Below are 16,063 nucleotides of genomic sequence, written 5' to 3'. Positions count from 1 at the left end.
ATACACTTCCTCAAAATAGTCCAAATGAATCTAAGATCACTCAAGGAGTCTGTCATTAAATTTAATTGCGCAATTTTACATCTAACTAAGATGTTAGGTGCAGTATTTCTCAATGAAAAAAATTTGTGAAAATGAGTCGTCTCGTTGAATGACAACAAATACTTTATTGAGGAATCACAGACGAAGAGGCGTAGACGTAATTGGTGAACCAGGCAAGGCAGTCATCCGAAAAACCGAGGCTCCTGAGTCTGCCGATAAGAATATGGTGATTGACAGAGTCGAACGCCTTGGCAAGGTCGATGAAGACGGCTGCACAGTACTGTCTTTTATCGATGGCGGTTATGATATCGTTGAGTACCTTGAGTGTGGCTGAGGTGCACCCATGACCGGCTCAGAAACCAGATTGCACAGCGGAGAAGGTACGGTGGGATTCGAGATGGTCAGTGACCTGTTTGTTGACTTGGCTTTCGAAGACCTTAGATAGGCAGGGCAGGATGGATATAGGTCTGTAACAGTTTGGGTCCAGGGTGTCTCCCCCTTTGAAGAGGGGGATGACTGCGGCAGCTTTCCAATCCTTGGGGATCTCAGACGATATGAAAGAGAGGTTGAACAGGCTGGTAATAGGGGTTGCGACAATGGTGGCAGATAGTTTCAGAAATAGAGGGTCCAGATTGTCAAGCCCAGCTGATTTGTACGGGTCCAGGTTTTGCAGCTCTTTCAGAACATCTGCTATCTGGATTTGGTTAAAGGAGAACCTGGAGAGGCTTGGGCGAGGAGCTGCGGGGGGGGCGGAGCTGTTGGCCGAGGTTGAAGTAGCCAGGCGGAAGGCATGGCCAGCCGTTGAGAAATGCTTATTGAAGTTTTCGATAATCATGGATTTATCAGTAGTGACCGTGTTATCTAGCCTCAGTGCAGTGGGCAGCTGGGAGGAGGTGCTCTTGTTCTCCATGGACTTCACGGTGTCCCAGAACTTTTTGGAGTTGGAGCTACAGGATGCAAACTTCTGCCTGAAGAAGCTGGCCTTAGCTTTCCTGACTGACTGCGTGTATTGGTTCCAGACTTCCCTGAACAGTTGCATATCACGGGGACTATTCGATGCTATTGCAGTCCGCCACAGGACGTTTTTGTGCTGGTCGAGGGCAGTCAGGTCTGGGGTGAACCAAGGGCTGTATCTGTTCTTAGTTCTGCATTTTTTGAACGGAGCATGCTTATCTAAAATGGTGAGGAAGTTACTTTTAAAGAATGACCAGGCATCCTCAACTGACGGGATGAGGTCAATGTCCTTCCAGGATACCCGGGCCAGGTCGATTAGAAAGGCCTGCTCACAGAAGTGTTTTAGGGAGCGTTTGACAGTGATGAGGGGTGGTCGTTTGACTGCGGCTCCGTAGCGGATACAGGCAATGAGGCAGTGATCGCTGAGATCCTGGTTGAAGACAGCGGAGGTGTATTTGGAGGGCCAGTTGGTCAGGATGACGTCTATGGGGGTGCCCTTGTTTACAGAGTTAGGGTTGTACCTGGTGGGTTCCTTGATGATTTGTGTGAGATTGAGGGCATCTAGCTTAGATTGTAGGACTGGCGGGGTGTTAAGCATATCCCAGTTTAGGTCACCTAACAGAACAAACTCTGAAGCTAGATGGGGGGCGATCAATTCACAAATGGTGTCCAGGGCACAGCTGGGAGCTGAGGGGGGTCGGTAGCAGGCGGCAACCGTGAGAGACTTATTTCTGGAGAGAGTAATTTTCAAAATTAGTAGTTCGAACTGTTTGGGTATGGACCTGGAAAGTATGACATTACTTTGCAGGCTATCTCTGCAGTAAACTGCAACTCCTCCCCCTTTGGCAGTTCTATCTTGACGGAAGATGTTATAGTTGGGTATGGAAATCTCTGAATTTTTGGTGGCCTTCCTGAGCCAGGATTCAGACACAGCAAGGACATCAGGGTTAGCAGAGTGTGCTAAAGCAGTGAGTAAAACAAACTTAGGGAGGAGGCTTCTGATGTTGACATGCATGAAACCAAGGCTTTTTCGATCACAGAAGTCAACAAATGAGGGTGCCTGGGGACATGCAGGGCCTGGGTTTACCTCCACATCACCCGCGGAACAGAGAAGGAGTAGTATGAGGGTGCGGCTAAAGGCTATCAAAACTGGACGCCTAGAGCGTTGGGGACAGAGAATAAGAGGAGCAGGTTTCTGGGCATGGTAGAATATATTCAGGGCATAATGCGCAGACAGGGGTATGGTGGGGTGCGGGTACAGCGGAGGTAAGCCCAGGCACTGGGTGATGATGAGAGAGGTTGTATCTCTGGACATGCTGGTAGTAATGGGTGAGGTCACCGCATGTGTGGGAGGTGGGACAAAGGAGTTATCAGGGGCATGAAGAGTGGAACTAGGGGCTCCATTGTGAACTAAAACAATGATAACTAACCTGAACAACAGTATACAAGGCATATTGACATTTGAGAGAGACATACAGCGAGGCATACAGTAATCACAGGTGTTGAATTGGGAAAGCTAGCTAAAACAGTAGGTGAGACAACAGCTAATCAGCTAGCACAACAACAGCAGGTAAAATGGCGTAGACTAGGCAACGGGGCCAACAGATAAAACAAACAAGCAGAATGGAGTACCGTGATTAATGGACAGTCCAGCTTGCATCAGCTATGTAGCCAAGAGATCAGTGTCCAGGGGGCAGCGGTGGATGGGGCAGGGAAGCTAGACTGGCGAGTGTTATCCAGGTTAAAAAAAACTAACAATGACTAAATAGCTTGTAGCTAGTTAGCTGGTTAGCTTCTGGAGGTTCTTGAGTGTGTTCTAAAAATAAAAAAAATATTGGCGATTCCGTATCACATTGGGTGAGGCAGGTTTCCGGAAGGTATAAACAAATTAAAAGTCAAAAGAGATAGAAAGTAAATATGGGTCCGGTGAGCGTTTGGGACGCGGCGATTCAGGCGGTTAGCAGGCCTGTGCTAACAAGCTAACAGTTTGTAGGCCCGGGCTAGACAAGGTAGCAGTTAGCGGACCGGAGCTGGACAAGCTAGCAGTTAGCAGGCCGAATTAGCAAGCAGGGAGATAGCGAGGGCTAGAGAGTTAGCCTTTGGGGGACGTCGCGATGGGGTGAGTCTTTTTATTCCTCTTCATGCGATGACATCGGTAGACCGGTCGTGGGCCCGGGTATTGTAGCTCAGGAGTATGCTACGGTGGTAGCACAGGTGCTACGGCCGGGCTAGCTTCAAGCTAAGTGGGTGGAAACGCTAGCCAGGAGTAATCCGGGGTTGCGGTTTAGCTAGATAGCTAGTTGCTGAAAAATCCAGCTGAAAGATGTTCCGTTTGCGGTGGGAATCCGGGGATGAATCCGGAGATGAAAAATAAATAGGTCCGTTATGCTCTGGTTAAAGTCGCGTTGTACGAACTGGCGAGAGCTTTCCGAACTACAGGTTAGCTGATGACCGGTTAGCTGAAGACCGCTAGCATACCCGCTGGTTAGCTTCAGTTGAGGGATCCCGAAGTAAATATAAATACTTTAGGAAAAATAGCTACATTGGGTGAGTCGGGTTGCAGGAGAGTATTTGGAAGCTTAGGGTTTAGCAAAATGTTTTCAAAGAGATATGTGGAGAAAATATGTAAAAAACGAAAAAGAAACGATATATACAGGGACACGACAGGACAGGACGACCTACTGCTACGCCGTCTTGGGCTCAACATCTATAGAATTTTATCGAAATTGAGCTTTCAGAAGTTGTAAAGGCACTCAAATCTATTGACCTTAAGAAAACGGCTGGCCCGGATAAATTGAACACTTTTTTTTAAAGTGGTGCAGAGATCATTGCTACCATCCTTCTCTACCACTCTCACTCATACTGTATTGGCGAGTAATACGATTCCAAAAGTCTGGAAAGCAGCCTACACCTTTTTACATAAGGGTGGAGATCCATCCCAGATGGATAACTATCATCCCATATCTAAACTGTCTGCACTGGCAAAAATGTGGGAAAACCTGGTGAACTCAGTTGAAAGACTTTCTTTATGATAACTCAATTTTATCTAAATTCCAGTCATGCTTGAGGCAAGCATAACACACAATTACTGTCGTAACTAAGGCTGTAGGTGATATTCTAGATGTTTAGGACAATAAACATTGTGTTTTGTTGTGGGAATTCAAATCAAGTAAGGGAGAAGAGACTTTCAATTTCTTCAAACAATCAATAATTGATTAATTATTGCAATAATGGAGCTACGGTGGTCGTTGACCCACCCGTAGGTGATTGTTCTGAGCCTGAATAATATACAAACGCAATGGAGTTATGTAGAAACACAAAAACTGCTTAGTCATGGTTATTTCCACCACTCCCCAGCAGATAGGGGCATCATAAGATACCTTGCTTTCTTCTTGTGGCTATTTTTTCGGATCAAATCAAAATCAAATGAAATGTATTTATATAGCCCTTCGTACATCAGCTGATATCTCAAAGTGCTGTACAGAAACCCAGCCTAAAATCCCCAAACAGCAAGCAATGCAGGTGTTGAAGCACGTTGGCTAGGAAAAACTTCCTAGAAAGGCCAAAACCTAGGAAGAAACCTAGAGAGGAACCAGGCTATGAAGGATGGCCAGTCCTCTTCTGGATGTGCCGGGTGGAGATTATAACAGAACATGGCCAAGATGTTCAAATGTTCATAAATGATCAGCGTGGTCAAATAATAGGTCTGGGACAGGTAGCACGTCCGGTGAACAGGTCAGGATTCCATAGCCTGTGTGAGGTCATAGCGTGAGGTCATAGCGCACAAACAAGTGATAATGGCAGCTACGTTACTCCTTTCTCTACCAAGTTAGCCTCTGTTCTCTTCATATCTCAACACAACTGTGCCCTTGAAGATAGTAAAAGAACATGATGGACTGAAGAACTGTGGTCACTCTGAGACTCTTTGTCTTATGCTGTGTGACCAAGTTACTCAGAAGCAAAGATGATTGGAAACAAGAACAGGTTGTTCTGTCCCTCAAGTTCTCTCTCTGCCGTAGTCGCCATGAATGTCCTTGACTACACGCTTGGACCAGCAGCGGGGGGTGAACGTGGAAGAGAGGAACCACCCTTTCTCAGAAGCACAGCATTGTTAGAATGAAAATGTCTTACTATAGTTCATATATTTATTAACTATTCATTTTAAACCAATCAGGTATATAGGTAATTCTTATCTCACATTTTCACTTTTTATTAACTTATCAATGGCCTTCGACACTGTTGGCCATACCCTGCTGTTGTATAGACAAAAATATATATTTTAAGTGTTGATTGGATTGGTTACAAAACTACCTTTCTGACAGAACTCAAGTGTTTGGCATCGGAGGGTATTACAAAAGGAGTTCCCCATGGCTCTATTTTAGGTCTGATCCTTCTTACACTGTATATTAATGATATAGGGAAGACTGTTGACTCTGCAAATCTGTATGCTGATGACACACTTATTTATTCTAGCGCAGCTAATATTGAGAAGCCTTTTCAGGACGCTGATCAGATTTTCAATTTTAAAGTTGTGCTTAGTGCAAGGAAAACAATATACGGTTTTCTCTTCTCTGAATGTAGACACATGGAGTCACGGGCAGATTTTAACTCTAAAAGGCTAGCAAATTGATTGGGTCATCTACTAAAAATATCTTGGGATTTGGTTAGAGGAAAATCTGAATTTTAAACCGCACATTGACCAAGAAACTGAAATTGGTTTTTATTTTAGGAACAAAGCACTTTTTATCGGTTCTGGATTATGGTGATGTTAGCAAGTACGTTAAAAACTCTGGACACGGTGTATTACTATATCACTCACCAAATACAGATTTTTATGCCATTGCAAAATGTACCTCTCTCTCCACCAGGAGGCTAAGCACTGGTACAGCCTACACCTGTGTACAAGGCATTGAAAAGGTATCTCTGTTCCTTAATGCGTCAGCATGCATCAGTTCTACTGGCACCTAGCTGAACTCAGCTAGCCGAACCAAACGAGTGTGCTCGCATACTCCCATAAAAGACCTTCGCTTGAAACATGAGAAAAAAGTGGCAATAGTACTTTTTGTCCTTTTTGAGATGTCGTAGCCAGTATACACTTCCTCAAAATAGTCCAAATGAATCTAAGATCACTCAAGGAGTCTGTCATTAAATTTAATTGCGCAATTTTACATCTAACTAAGATGTTAGGTGCAGTATTTCTCAATGAAAAAAATTTGTGAAAATGAGTCGTCTCGTTGAATGACAACAAATACTTTATTGAGGAATCACAGACGAAGAGGCGTAGACATCGGCTCCGAACTTTGGCTTGCCTCCAGATTTTTGGGGGGTGTTTTTTAACCCTCGCTGAAGTTGAAAACAAATACAAACGTCACAAAATGTCATCATAATATATGCACAAACTATACCAAGCTATTTTGGCTGGGAAGCATGCGGGAGCCTTTACTGACCAGATCAGTCACCCAATACAGTCTTTGTTCACAGTCGCTGCTGTCCTTGTCTGTTCCTAAGGTTAGAACTGAGATGGAAAAGCGATATTTTTCCCATGATACCCCTTCATCCTGGAACATGCTTCAAAGTATATTAAAGTTAGGGGAGTTACTGTCCTTGCCTGTTTTTAAGACTCTGATCGATGTCTGTTTTTGACAGCTGCAGTTGTTTTTAATCTTCAAATGTATCTGTAACTGTAACTGACACTTTTGTATTTTATAAAATGACGCCAGAGGTTATGACTGGTTATGATATTACTTTAAAGTCTCCTATAAACAACAAATTTTGTACATAATGTTGTTGCTACCATCTCTTATGACCGAAAAGAGCTTCTGGATATCAGAACAGTGATTACTCACCTTGAACTGGCTGAAAATGTTTCTTTAATGAGGATGACCCAAAGGATATACTGCTTTGTCAAGGCCCAAATCCCCATAATCAGCATTAATAAAAGACAGAGGAAAAGGGGGAGGAGGGCGGGGTGCCTCTTAGGAATTCGCAAACGAGTAGGTAAACCACCACTTCCCTCCGTATTATTGGCCAACCTGTAATCATTGGAAAACAAACTACAATTAAGACTATCCTACCAACGGGACATTAAAAACTGTAATCTTATGTTTCACCGAGACGTTGCTGAACGATGACACAGATAATAATACGACGAGGGGCAGGGCTGTGTCTGTTTGTCAATAACTGCTGGTGCGTGATGTCTAATATTAAAGAAGTCTCAAGGTTTTGCTTGCCAGACAACCTTTACTCCACACACAAAGACGCATACAAAGCTCACCCTCGCCCTCCATTTGGCACATCTGACAATAATTATATTCTCCTGATTACAAGCTAAAACGAATGCAGGAAGTACCATTGACTCGCTCAATATGGAAGTGGTCAGATGACGCAGATGCTACGCTACAGGACTGTTTTGCTAGCACAGACTGGAAAAATGTTCCGGGATTCATCCAATGACATTGAGGAGTATACCACCTCATTCACCAGCTTCATCAATCAATAAGTGCATCGACGACGTTGTCCCCACAGTGACCGTGCGTACATTTCCCAACCATCAGCCATGGACTACAGGCAACATCCGCACCAAGCTAAAGGATAGAGCTGCCGATTTCAAGGAGCGGGACACTAATCTAGCCCTGCCACATCCGATGAGTGTCAGAGCCAGTGTAGTAGGATTCAATCTTAATCCTGTATTGACGCTTTGCCTGCTTGATGGTTCGTCTGAGGGCATAGCAGGGTATAGCTTATAAGAAATCCTGCTATGCCTTCAAACTAAGATTGAATCCTACTACACTGGCTCTGACACTCGTAGGATGTGGCAGGGCTTGAAAAATATTACGGACTACAAAGGGAAACCCAGCCGTGAGCTTCCCATTGACACGAGCCTACCAGATGAGCTAAATGTCTTTTATGCTCACTTCGAGGCAAACCCCATTGAAGCATACATGAGAGCACCAGCTTTTGCAGGGGACGTTGTGATGACACTCTCCGTAGTCAATGTGAGCAAGACCTTTAAACAGGTCAACATCCACAAAGCCGCGGGGCCAGACCGATTTACCAGGACGTGTACTCAAAGCATGCATGGACCAACTGGCAAGTGTCTTCACAAACATTTTCAACTTCTTTTTAACCTCTCCCTGACCGAGTCTGTAATACCTACATATTTCAAATAGTCCCTGTGCCCAAGAAAGCAAAGCGAAGGTAACCTGCCTAAATGATTACCACCCTGTAACACTTGCGTCGGTAGCCATGTAGTACTTTGAAAGGCTGGTCATGGCTCACATCAACAGCATCATGCCAGAAACCCTAGATCCACTCCTATTTGCATGCCGCCAACAGATCCACAGATGACGCAATCTCAATCACACACCACACTACCCTTTCCCACCTGGACTTCCTAACGTGCGAGAATGCTGTTCATTGACTACAGCTCAGCTTTCAACACCATTGTGCTCACAAAGCTTATCACTAAGCTAAGGACCCTGGGACTAAACACCTCCCTCTGCAACTGGATCATGGACTTCCTGACGTGCCTTCCCCAGGTGGTAAGGGTAGGCAACAACACATCTGCCACGTTGATCCTCAACACTGGAGCCCCTCAGGGGTGCATTCTTCGTCCCCTCCTGTACTCTTTGTTCACCCACGACTGCGTAGCCCGACTCTAACACCATCATTAAATTTGCTGACAACACAACAGTGGTTGGCCTGATCACCGACAACGATGAGACAGCCTGCAGTGTGGTGCCAGGACAACAACTTCTCCCTTGATGTGAGTAGCCGATCATGGACTATAGAAAAAGGAGGGCTGAAGTGCTCCCCATCACTGTCCATTTGATCTGGAAGAAAAAGTTTCCTCTGAAAAGAAGGCATTTAAATACATTATCAGGAAGCACTGGTACATTACTGATACTGACCCACAATTGAAATCCATTTTTAAATATCCCCCACGTATGGTTTTTAAAAGACACCCAAATCTGAGTGATATTGTGGTTAAATCTGATTACCCACCAGAGAAAAGTGTTAGGTTCTAATTTTTCAGAGTGAATAACTCACTGACACTAGAGAAGCTTAACCAAGTTGAACACAGCTGTGTTCAGACGAAGACATGTTTCCACCACTACAGGTGTGTATATATAATATACTCCTCTTTGGGCACTCCTCCTTCCCTCTAATCCTTACATCTTATGATTTGACAGGAAGAGGGTATTAGGATAGTGAACCATAATTTATCCCTTCAGGGGATCTGACTTCAACCCCTCCTTCAACGAATCCATGGATGTCCAGCTTCCCCTATAGCAATTCTGTGACTTCCTCCCGTCCACCCAACACATTCCAAAGCCATCTGTCTTTCTACAGAGAACCATTAACCTCTGACATAAAAACCTGTCTCTTCCACTCCTTTATATACTATGCTTATGCGTATAACAATGTTCAACGTTTACCCTGAATCCAATAAAAGGGAAACTTTGTTGGACAAGGTTCCAGAGGGCAATTACAACTGTGGCCAATGTGCTCAATGCAGCTTTTACGTACAAATGCAACTCATTTATCCACCCCCGCACAGGACAAAGATTTAAGATCAAGGGCTTGATTACCTGCATGTCCACCAATGTTATTTACATGTTGAAATGTCCCTGTCTTACAAAGGGAAAATCTGTAGAAGCCTTAAGACACGAATCAATGAGCACCGCAGCAATATACGGACAGGTGAGACGACAATATGGTTACTGCTCATTTTGTACAAGCTGGACATCCTATTTACTCTCTGAGATACATTGAAATAGAAATGGTCAAGATGTCACGCAGGGGAGGGGACATTGAGAGGAAACCTCTTCAAAGGGAATATTTTTGGATCCACAGGCTCAACATCCTTAATTGGCCTTAATTTTGACTTGAATCTGTTTTTATTGTTTTTTTTCCATCCTAATTGAATATTGTATGTGAATTACTGTGTATGGTCATTCCCTGTGCATGATCATATATTTTGATACATTGAATGTTAATATTGTCAAACTGTTATACATTTTTTACCTCCTGTTACAGGAAGTGATGTCACTGAGTACTGCCCTTATATATAGGACCGTCCACCCCCACCTGGGATATGGATGCCTGATGAAGACCTAAGGGTCGAAACATTGTTGTTAATAAATATCACCTGGTAGCATGAGCAGCAGTGTGCAGCGTTTTCCTTTATGTTTCCATGGGTTTGCCTACAACTCCAGCACCTGTGGAAAGTACCTGGATGTGTGTATGTTCTTCAGCTTTTGTAACTTTTTTTATCACCTGCCCAATGGGGCAAACTCGGAGTAGGCTCAAGTTGTGTGACTGCTCAGTGCACTTTGTCAATCCCTGTGCATATTTTGTTTTTTGCCCTAGCACTATGCAGCGTATTCAAATGATCAACTCATCATCAAGCTTTTATTATTTGAATTCGCTGTGTAGTGACTAGGGCAAAAACCAAAATGTGCACCCCTTGGGATCCCCAGGACCGAGTTTGGGGTAGCGATAGGGAGTGATTCGAGACCAACAGACGTTAAAATGTTTCTTCTGTAATATGCTCCCACAGTGGTTTGTTGAGAAACACGCAAGACAACATTTCAGTCCCACTGGGATGTTCTTCAACTACCCAATGGGATCAAAACATTCTTGTTTGTGTGTGCATCTCAATAAACCACCAGGGGGCAGATTTGCGGGCAATACTTTCAGTTACAATTTATTTTCTGTCCAGCACTTGACAAGTTTATGCACATATTTGCCAAAACATTGATTCTACTCCCCCTACTAGCTGTGCCCCACAAGATTGGGCGTATCATCGAGGGCAGCCCAGCGGATCGCTTTGGCTGCCTGAAGGTTGGCGACCGGATCCTGGCCGTCAACGGGCAGTCCATCATCAGCATGCCCCACGCCGACATCGTCAAGCTCATCAAAGATGCCGGACTCATCGTCACCCTGCACATCATACCGGAGGAAGGTGAGTCAGAGAAAATGAGAGAGAGCGTAGGGAGGGAGAGAAGGAGAGAGGGAGAGAAGAGGGATGGCGTGAGGGAGGGAGGGATAGAGAGAGGGAGAGTAGCAGTGAGTGGAAGAGATATCTAAAGAAAGAGTGAGTACTCACATGGCCAGAAATTGCTGTCTCTAGATGGTCCAGACTACAGTATACCTCTGGCTTATTATCATTATGCTGACCCCTACTTCTCTTGAGCAGGTTAGGCTGGACTCGCCATTCAAATGATACATTATTCAACAGACTCGAGCATTTATACATTTTGACAAAATAATTGCATTTTGCTCCTGTAACAACAAAAGAAAGAACCAATTACGTGTGCAAAGCTGCCATCAAGGCAAATCAAATCAAATTTTATTTGTCACATACACATGGTTAGCAGATGTTAATGCAAGTATAGCGAAATGCTTTTGCTTCTAGTTCCGACAATGCAGTAATAACCAACGAGTAATCTAACCTAACAATTTCACAACAGCTACCTTATACACACAAGTATAAAGGGATGAAGAATATGTACATAAAGATATATGAATGAGTGATGCCACAGATCGGCATAGGCAAGATGCAGTAGATGGTATCGAGCACAGTATATACATATGAGATGAGTAATGTAGGGTATGTAAACATTATATTAACTTGTTATGGCTGCAATCCCAATACCGGGATCGATATGACAACTACCAGTGAAAATAGAGGGCGCCAAATTCAAACCACAGAAATCTCATCGTTACAATTCCTAAAACATACATGTGTTTTATATCACTTTAAAGGTAATCTTGTTGTTAATCCCAAATTGTTGTTAATTTCAAATAGGCTTTTCAGTGAAAGCACTACAAACAATTATGTTAGGTCTCCACCAAACCACAATAAGCACAGCCATTTTCCAGCGAAATATAGCATTCACAAAAAGCAGAAATAAACATAAAATGAATCACTAACCTTGAATTATCTTCATCAGATGACACTCATAGGACTTCATGTTACACAATACATGCATGTTTTGTTTGATAAAGTTCATATTTATATAAAAAAATCTGAGTTTACATTGGCTATTTAGATTCACTAGTTCCAAAAATATCTAGTGATTTTGCATAGCCACATCGTTTCAACAGAAATACTTCTCATACTTGTAGATGATAATACAAGTTATACACATGGAATTATAGATATACCTCTCCTTAATGCAACCGCTGTGTCAGATTTCAAAAAAAGTTGACGGAAAAAGTCAGCAATAATCTGAGACGGCGCTCAGAACAGAAGCCAAATTAGCCTCCATGTTGGAGTCAACAGAAACCAGAAAAGACATGATAAATGTTTCCTTACCTTTGATGAACTTCATCAGAACGCAGTCCTAGGAATCCCACGTCCACAATAAATGCCTGATTTGTTCGAAAATGTCCGTTAATTATGTCTAATTAGCTACTTTGGTTAGCGCGTTTGGTAAACAATTCCAAAGTCACAGTGCGTCCAATATAACGTGACGAAATGTCCAAAAGTTCCGTAACAGTCAGTAGAAACATGTCAAATTATGTACTGAATCAATCTTTAGAATGTTGTTTACATAAATCTTGAATAGCGTTCCAACCAGAGAATTAGAATGACTTCAAATGAGCGGTGGAACGCAGGTGCTTCCCCTGTGAACGCGCATAGTGAATGCATGGTCAACTCATTTCCTGTATCATTCGACCCCCCCTTCACATTAGTCATCAGACAAAGTTCTATTGACTGTTGACATATAGTCGAAGGCGTAGGAATTGAAAACTCATCCATATGTCGCTGTAATTTCAATGAGAGCTTGGTCACCCCCAGAAAAAAAACAGGAAGTGGAATTTCTCAGGTTTTTGCCTGCTATATGAGTTCTGTTATACTCATAGACATAATTCAAACAGTTTTATAAACTTAAGAGTGTTTTCTATCCAATACTAATAATAATATGCATATATTAGCAACTGAGACTGAGGAGCTGGCCGTTTACAATGGGCACCTTTTCATCCAAGCTACTCAATACTGCCCCTGCAGCCATAAAAAGTTTTAAGTGGCTTTGTTTAAAGTGGCTAGTGATACATGTATTACATAAAGATGGCAAGATGCAGTGGGTGGTATAGAGTACAGTATATACATATAAGATGAGTAATGTAGGGTATGTAAACATTATATTAAGTGGCATTGTTTAAAGTGGCTAGGGATACATTTTTTACATATATGGCAGCAGCCACTCAATGTTAGTAGTGGCTGTTTAACAATCTGATGGCCTTGAGATAGAAGCTATTTTTCAGTCTCTCGGTCCCTGCTTTGATGCACCTGTACTGACCTCGCCTTCTGGATGATAGTGGGGTGAACAGGCAGTGGCTCGGGTAGTTGTTGTCCTTGATGATCTTTATGGCCTTCCTGTGACATCGGGTGGTGTAGGTGTACTGGAGCAGGTAGTTTGCCCCCGGTGATGCGTTGTGCAGACCTCACTACCCTCTGGAGAGCCTTACAGTTGTGGGCGGAGCAATTGCCGTACCAGGCGGTGATACAGCCCAACAGGATGCTCTCGATTGTGCATCTGTAAAAGTTTGTGAGTGCTTTTGGTTTCAAGCCGAATTTCTTCAGCCTCCTGAGGTTCACCACACTGTCTGTGTGGGTGGCCCAATTCAGTTTGTCTGTAATGTGTACGCCGAGGAACTTAACTTTCTACCCTCCACTACTGTCCCGTCGATGTGGATAGGGGGGTGCTCCCTCTGCTGTTTCCTGAAGTCCATAATCATCTCGTTTTGTTGACGTTGAGTGTGAGGTTATTTTCCTGACACCACACTCTGAGGGCCCTCACCTCCTCCCTGTAGGCTGTCTCGTCGTTGTTGGTAATCAAGCCTACCACTGTAGTGTCGTCTGCAAACTTGATGATTGAGTTGGAGGCGTGCATGGCCAAGCAGTCGTGGGTGGACAGGGAGTACAGGAGAGGGCTCAGAACACACCCTTGTGGGGCCCCAGTGTTGAGGATCAGCGGGGTGGAGATGTTGTTACCTACCCACACCACCTGGGGGCAGCCCGTCAGGAAGTCCAGTACCCAGTTGCACAGGGCGGGGTCGAGACCCAGGGTCTTGAGCTTGATGACGAGTTTGGAGGGTACTATGGTGTTAGATGCTGAGCTGTAGTCGATGAACGGCATTCTCACATAGGTATTCCTCTTGTCCAGATGGGTTAGGGCAGTGTGCAGTGTGGTTGTGATTGCATCATCTGTGGACCTATTGGGGCGGTAAGCAAATTGGAGTGGGTCTAGGGTTGAGGTGATATGGTCCTTGACTTGTCTCTCAAAGCACTTCATGATGACGGAAGTGAGTGCTACGGGGCGGTAGTCATTTAGCTCAGTTACCTTAGCTTTCTTGGGAAAAGGAACAATGGTAGCTCTCTTGAAGCATGTGGGAACAGCAGACTGGGATAAGGATTGATTAAATATGTCCGTAAACACACCAGTCAGCTGGTCGGCGCATGCTCTGTGGACACGGCTGGGGATGCCATCTGGGCCTGCAGCCTTGCGAGGGTTAACATGTTTAAATGTTTTGCTCATGTCGGCTGCAGTGAAGGAGAGTCCGAATGGTTTTGGTAGAGGGTCGTGTCAGTGGCACTGTATTGTCCTCAAAGCGAGTAAAGATGTTGTTTAGTCAATCTGGGAGCAAGACATCCTGGTCCGCGACGGGGCTGGTTTTCTTTTTGTAATCCGTGATTGACTGTAGACCCTGCCACATACCTCTCGTGTCTGAGCCGTTGAATTGCGACTCTACTTTGTCTCTATACTGACGCTTAGCTTGTTTGATTGCCTTGCGGAGGGAATAACTACACTGTATTTGGTCATGTTTCCGGTCACCTTGCCCTGGTTAAAAGCAGTGGTTCGCACTTTCAGTTTCTCGCGAATGCTATACCATCAATCCACGGTGTCTGGTTGGGGAATGTTTTAATAGGTGCTGTGGGTATGACATTGCCAATGCACTTGCTAATGAACTCGCTCACCGAATCAGCGTATTTGTCAATGTTGTTGTTTGACGCAATGCGGAACATATCCCAATCCACGTGATCGAAGCAATCTTGAAGCGTGGAATCAGATTGGACGGACCAGCGTTGAACAGACCTGAGCTCCTGTTTTAGTTTCTGTCTAAAGGCTGGAAGCAACCAAATGGAGTTGTGGTCAGCCCCTTTTACGGCGTTGTTCTATTGGTTCACTTACTGGGATCCGATCCATTGTCCCGGGTGGTGGGCAAAACACAGGATCCGCTTCGGGAATGTCTAATTCCTGGTCATAATGATGGTGAGTTGACGTTGCTCTTATATCCAGTAGTTCCTGTATGTAATAAAACCTAAGATTACCTGGGGTACCGATGTAATAAATAACGTAAAAAAAAACGAAATACTGCCTAGTTTCCTAGGAACGCCAAGTGAGGCGGACATCTATGTCGGCACCGGAAGTAACAATGGTGGTTATTTGAAGAATCTCGATATAAAATACATTTTCATTTGTTTAAAACCTCTTAGGGAGGCTGCGAATTTTCGCAGCTTTTTGTTAAAAATCGCGCAACATTTCAAAGTCTTGCTACTCATGCCAGGAATATAGTATATGCATATGATAAGTATGTGTGTATAGAAAACACTCTGAAGTCTCTAAAACTGGTTAAATCGTGTCTGTGGCTATAACAGAACGTGTTTAGGAGAAATCCCTCGAAAAACTGTTCACCAAAAACACCAAAAAAATATTAATCCGCCAGTCAATGTATTGTCTAAGCTCGACAGACAAAAAACGAGGCCCCCATTACAATGCCTACAGCTTCCACATGATGTCGCCAGTACTGTCATTTTTTGCCTGCTTTATCCTTGGTTAGATGACGTATAGGCATTTCCTTTCTTGGGGCTCACCCCAGGATGTTGTGAAATTGAAAACATGGACAATGATTTCAAGACTTGCTGCTATCGAATACAGATCGCCCCGTGATCAATTTGATAGATTATTAACGTTTATTAATACCTAAAGTTGGTTTAGAAAAGTAGTTTGAAGTGATTTGTAAAAGTTTATAGGCAACTTTTGTAATTTTAAAAAGT

General features: G+C 43.8%; 1 protein-coding gene across 2 annotated transcripts in view; it reads left to right on the top strand.

The window, feature by feature from the left end:
• The window catches only part of LOC109888917 (membrane-associated guanylate kinase, WW and PDZ domain-containing protein 2), a 260,612-nt gene that overhangs the window by 232,461 nt on the left and 12,088 nt on the right, over positions 1 to 16,063 (top strand). For both annotated transcript variants that reach the window (XM_031823241.1, XM_031823242.1), the window contains exon 17: positions 10,775 to 10,960. In XM_031823241.1, coding sequence (XP_031679101.1) covers positions 10,775 to 10,960 — 186 coding nt within the window. The remainder of the gene's footprint in view (positions 1 to 10,774; positions 10,961 to 16,063) is intronic.

The sequence above is a fragment of the Oncorhynchus kisutch genome, linkage group LG4 (genome assembly GCF_002021735.2).
Source record: "Oncorhynchus kisutch isolate 150728-3 linkage group LG4, Okis_V2, whole genome shotgun sequence".
Lineage (NCBI taxonomy): Eukaryota > Metazoa > Chordata > Actinopteri > Salmoniformes > Salmonidae > Oncorhynchus > Oncorhynchus kisutch.
Note: the sequence above shows the minus strand (reverse complement) of the source record. Positions and strands in the feature narration are given on the sequence as shown.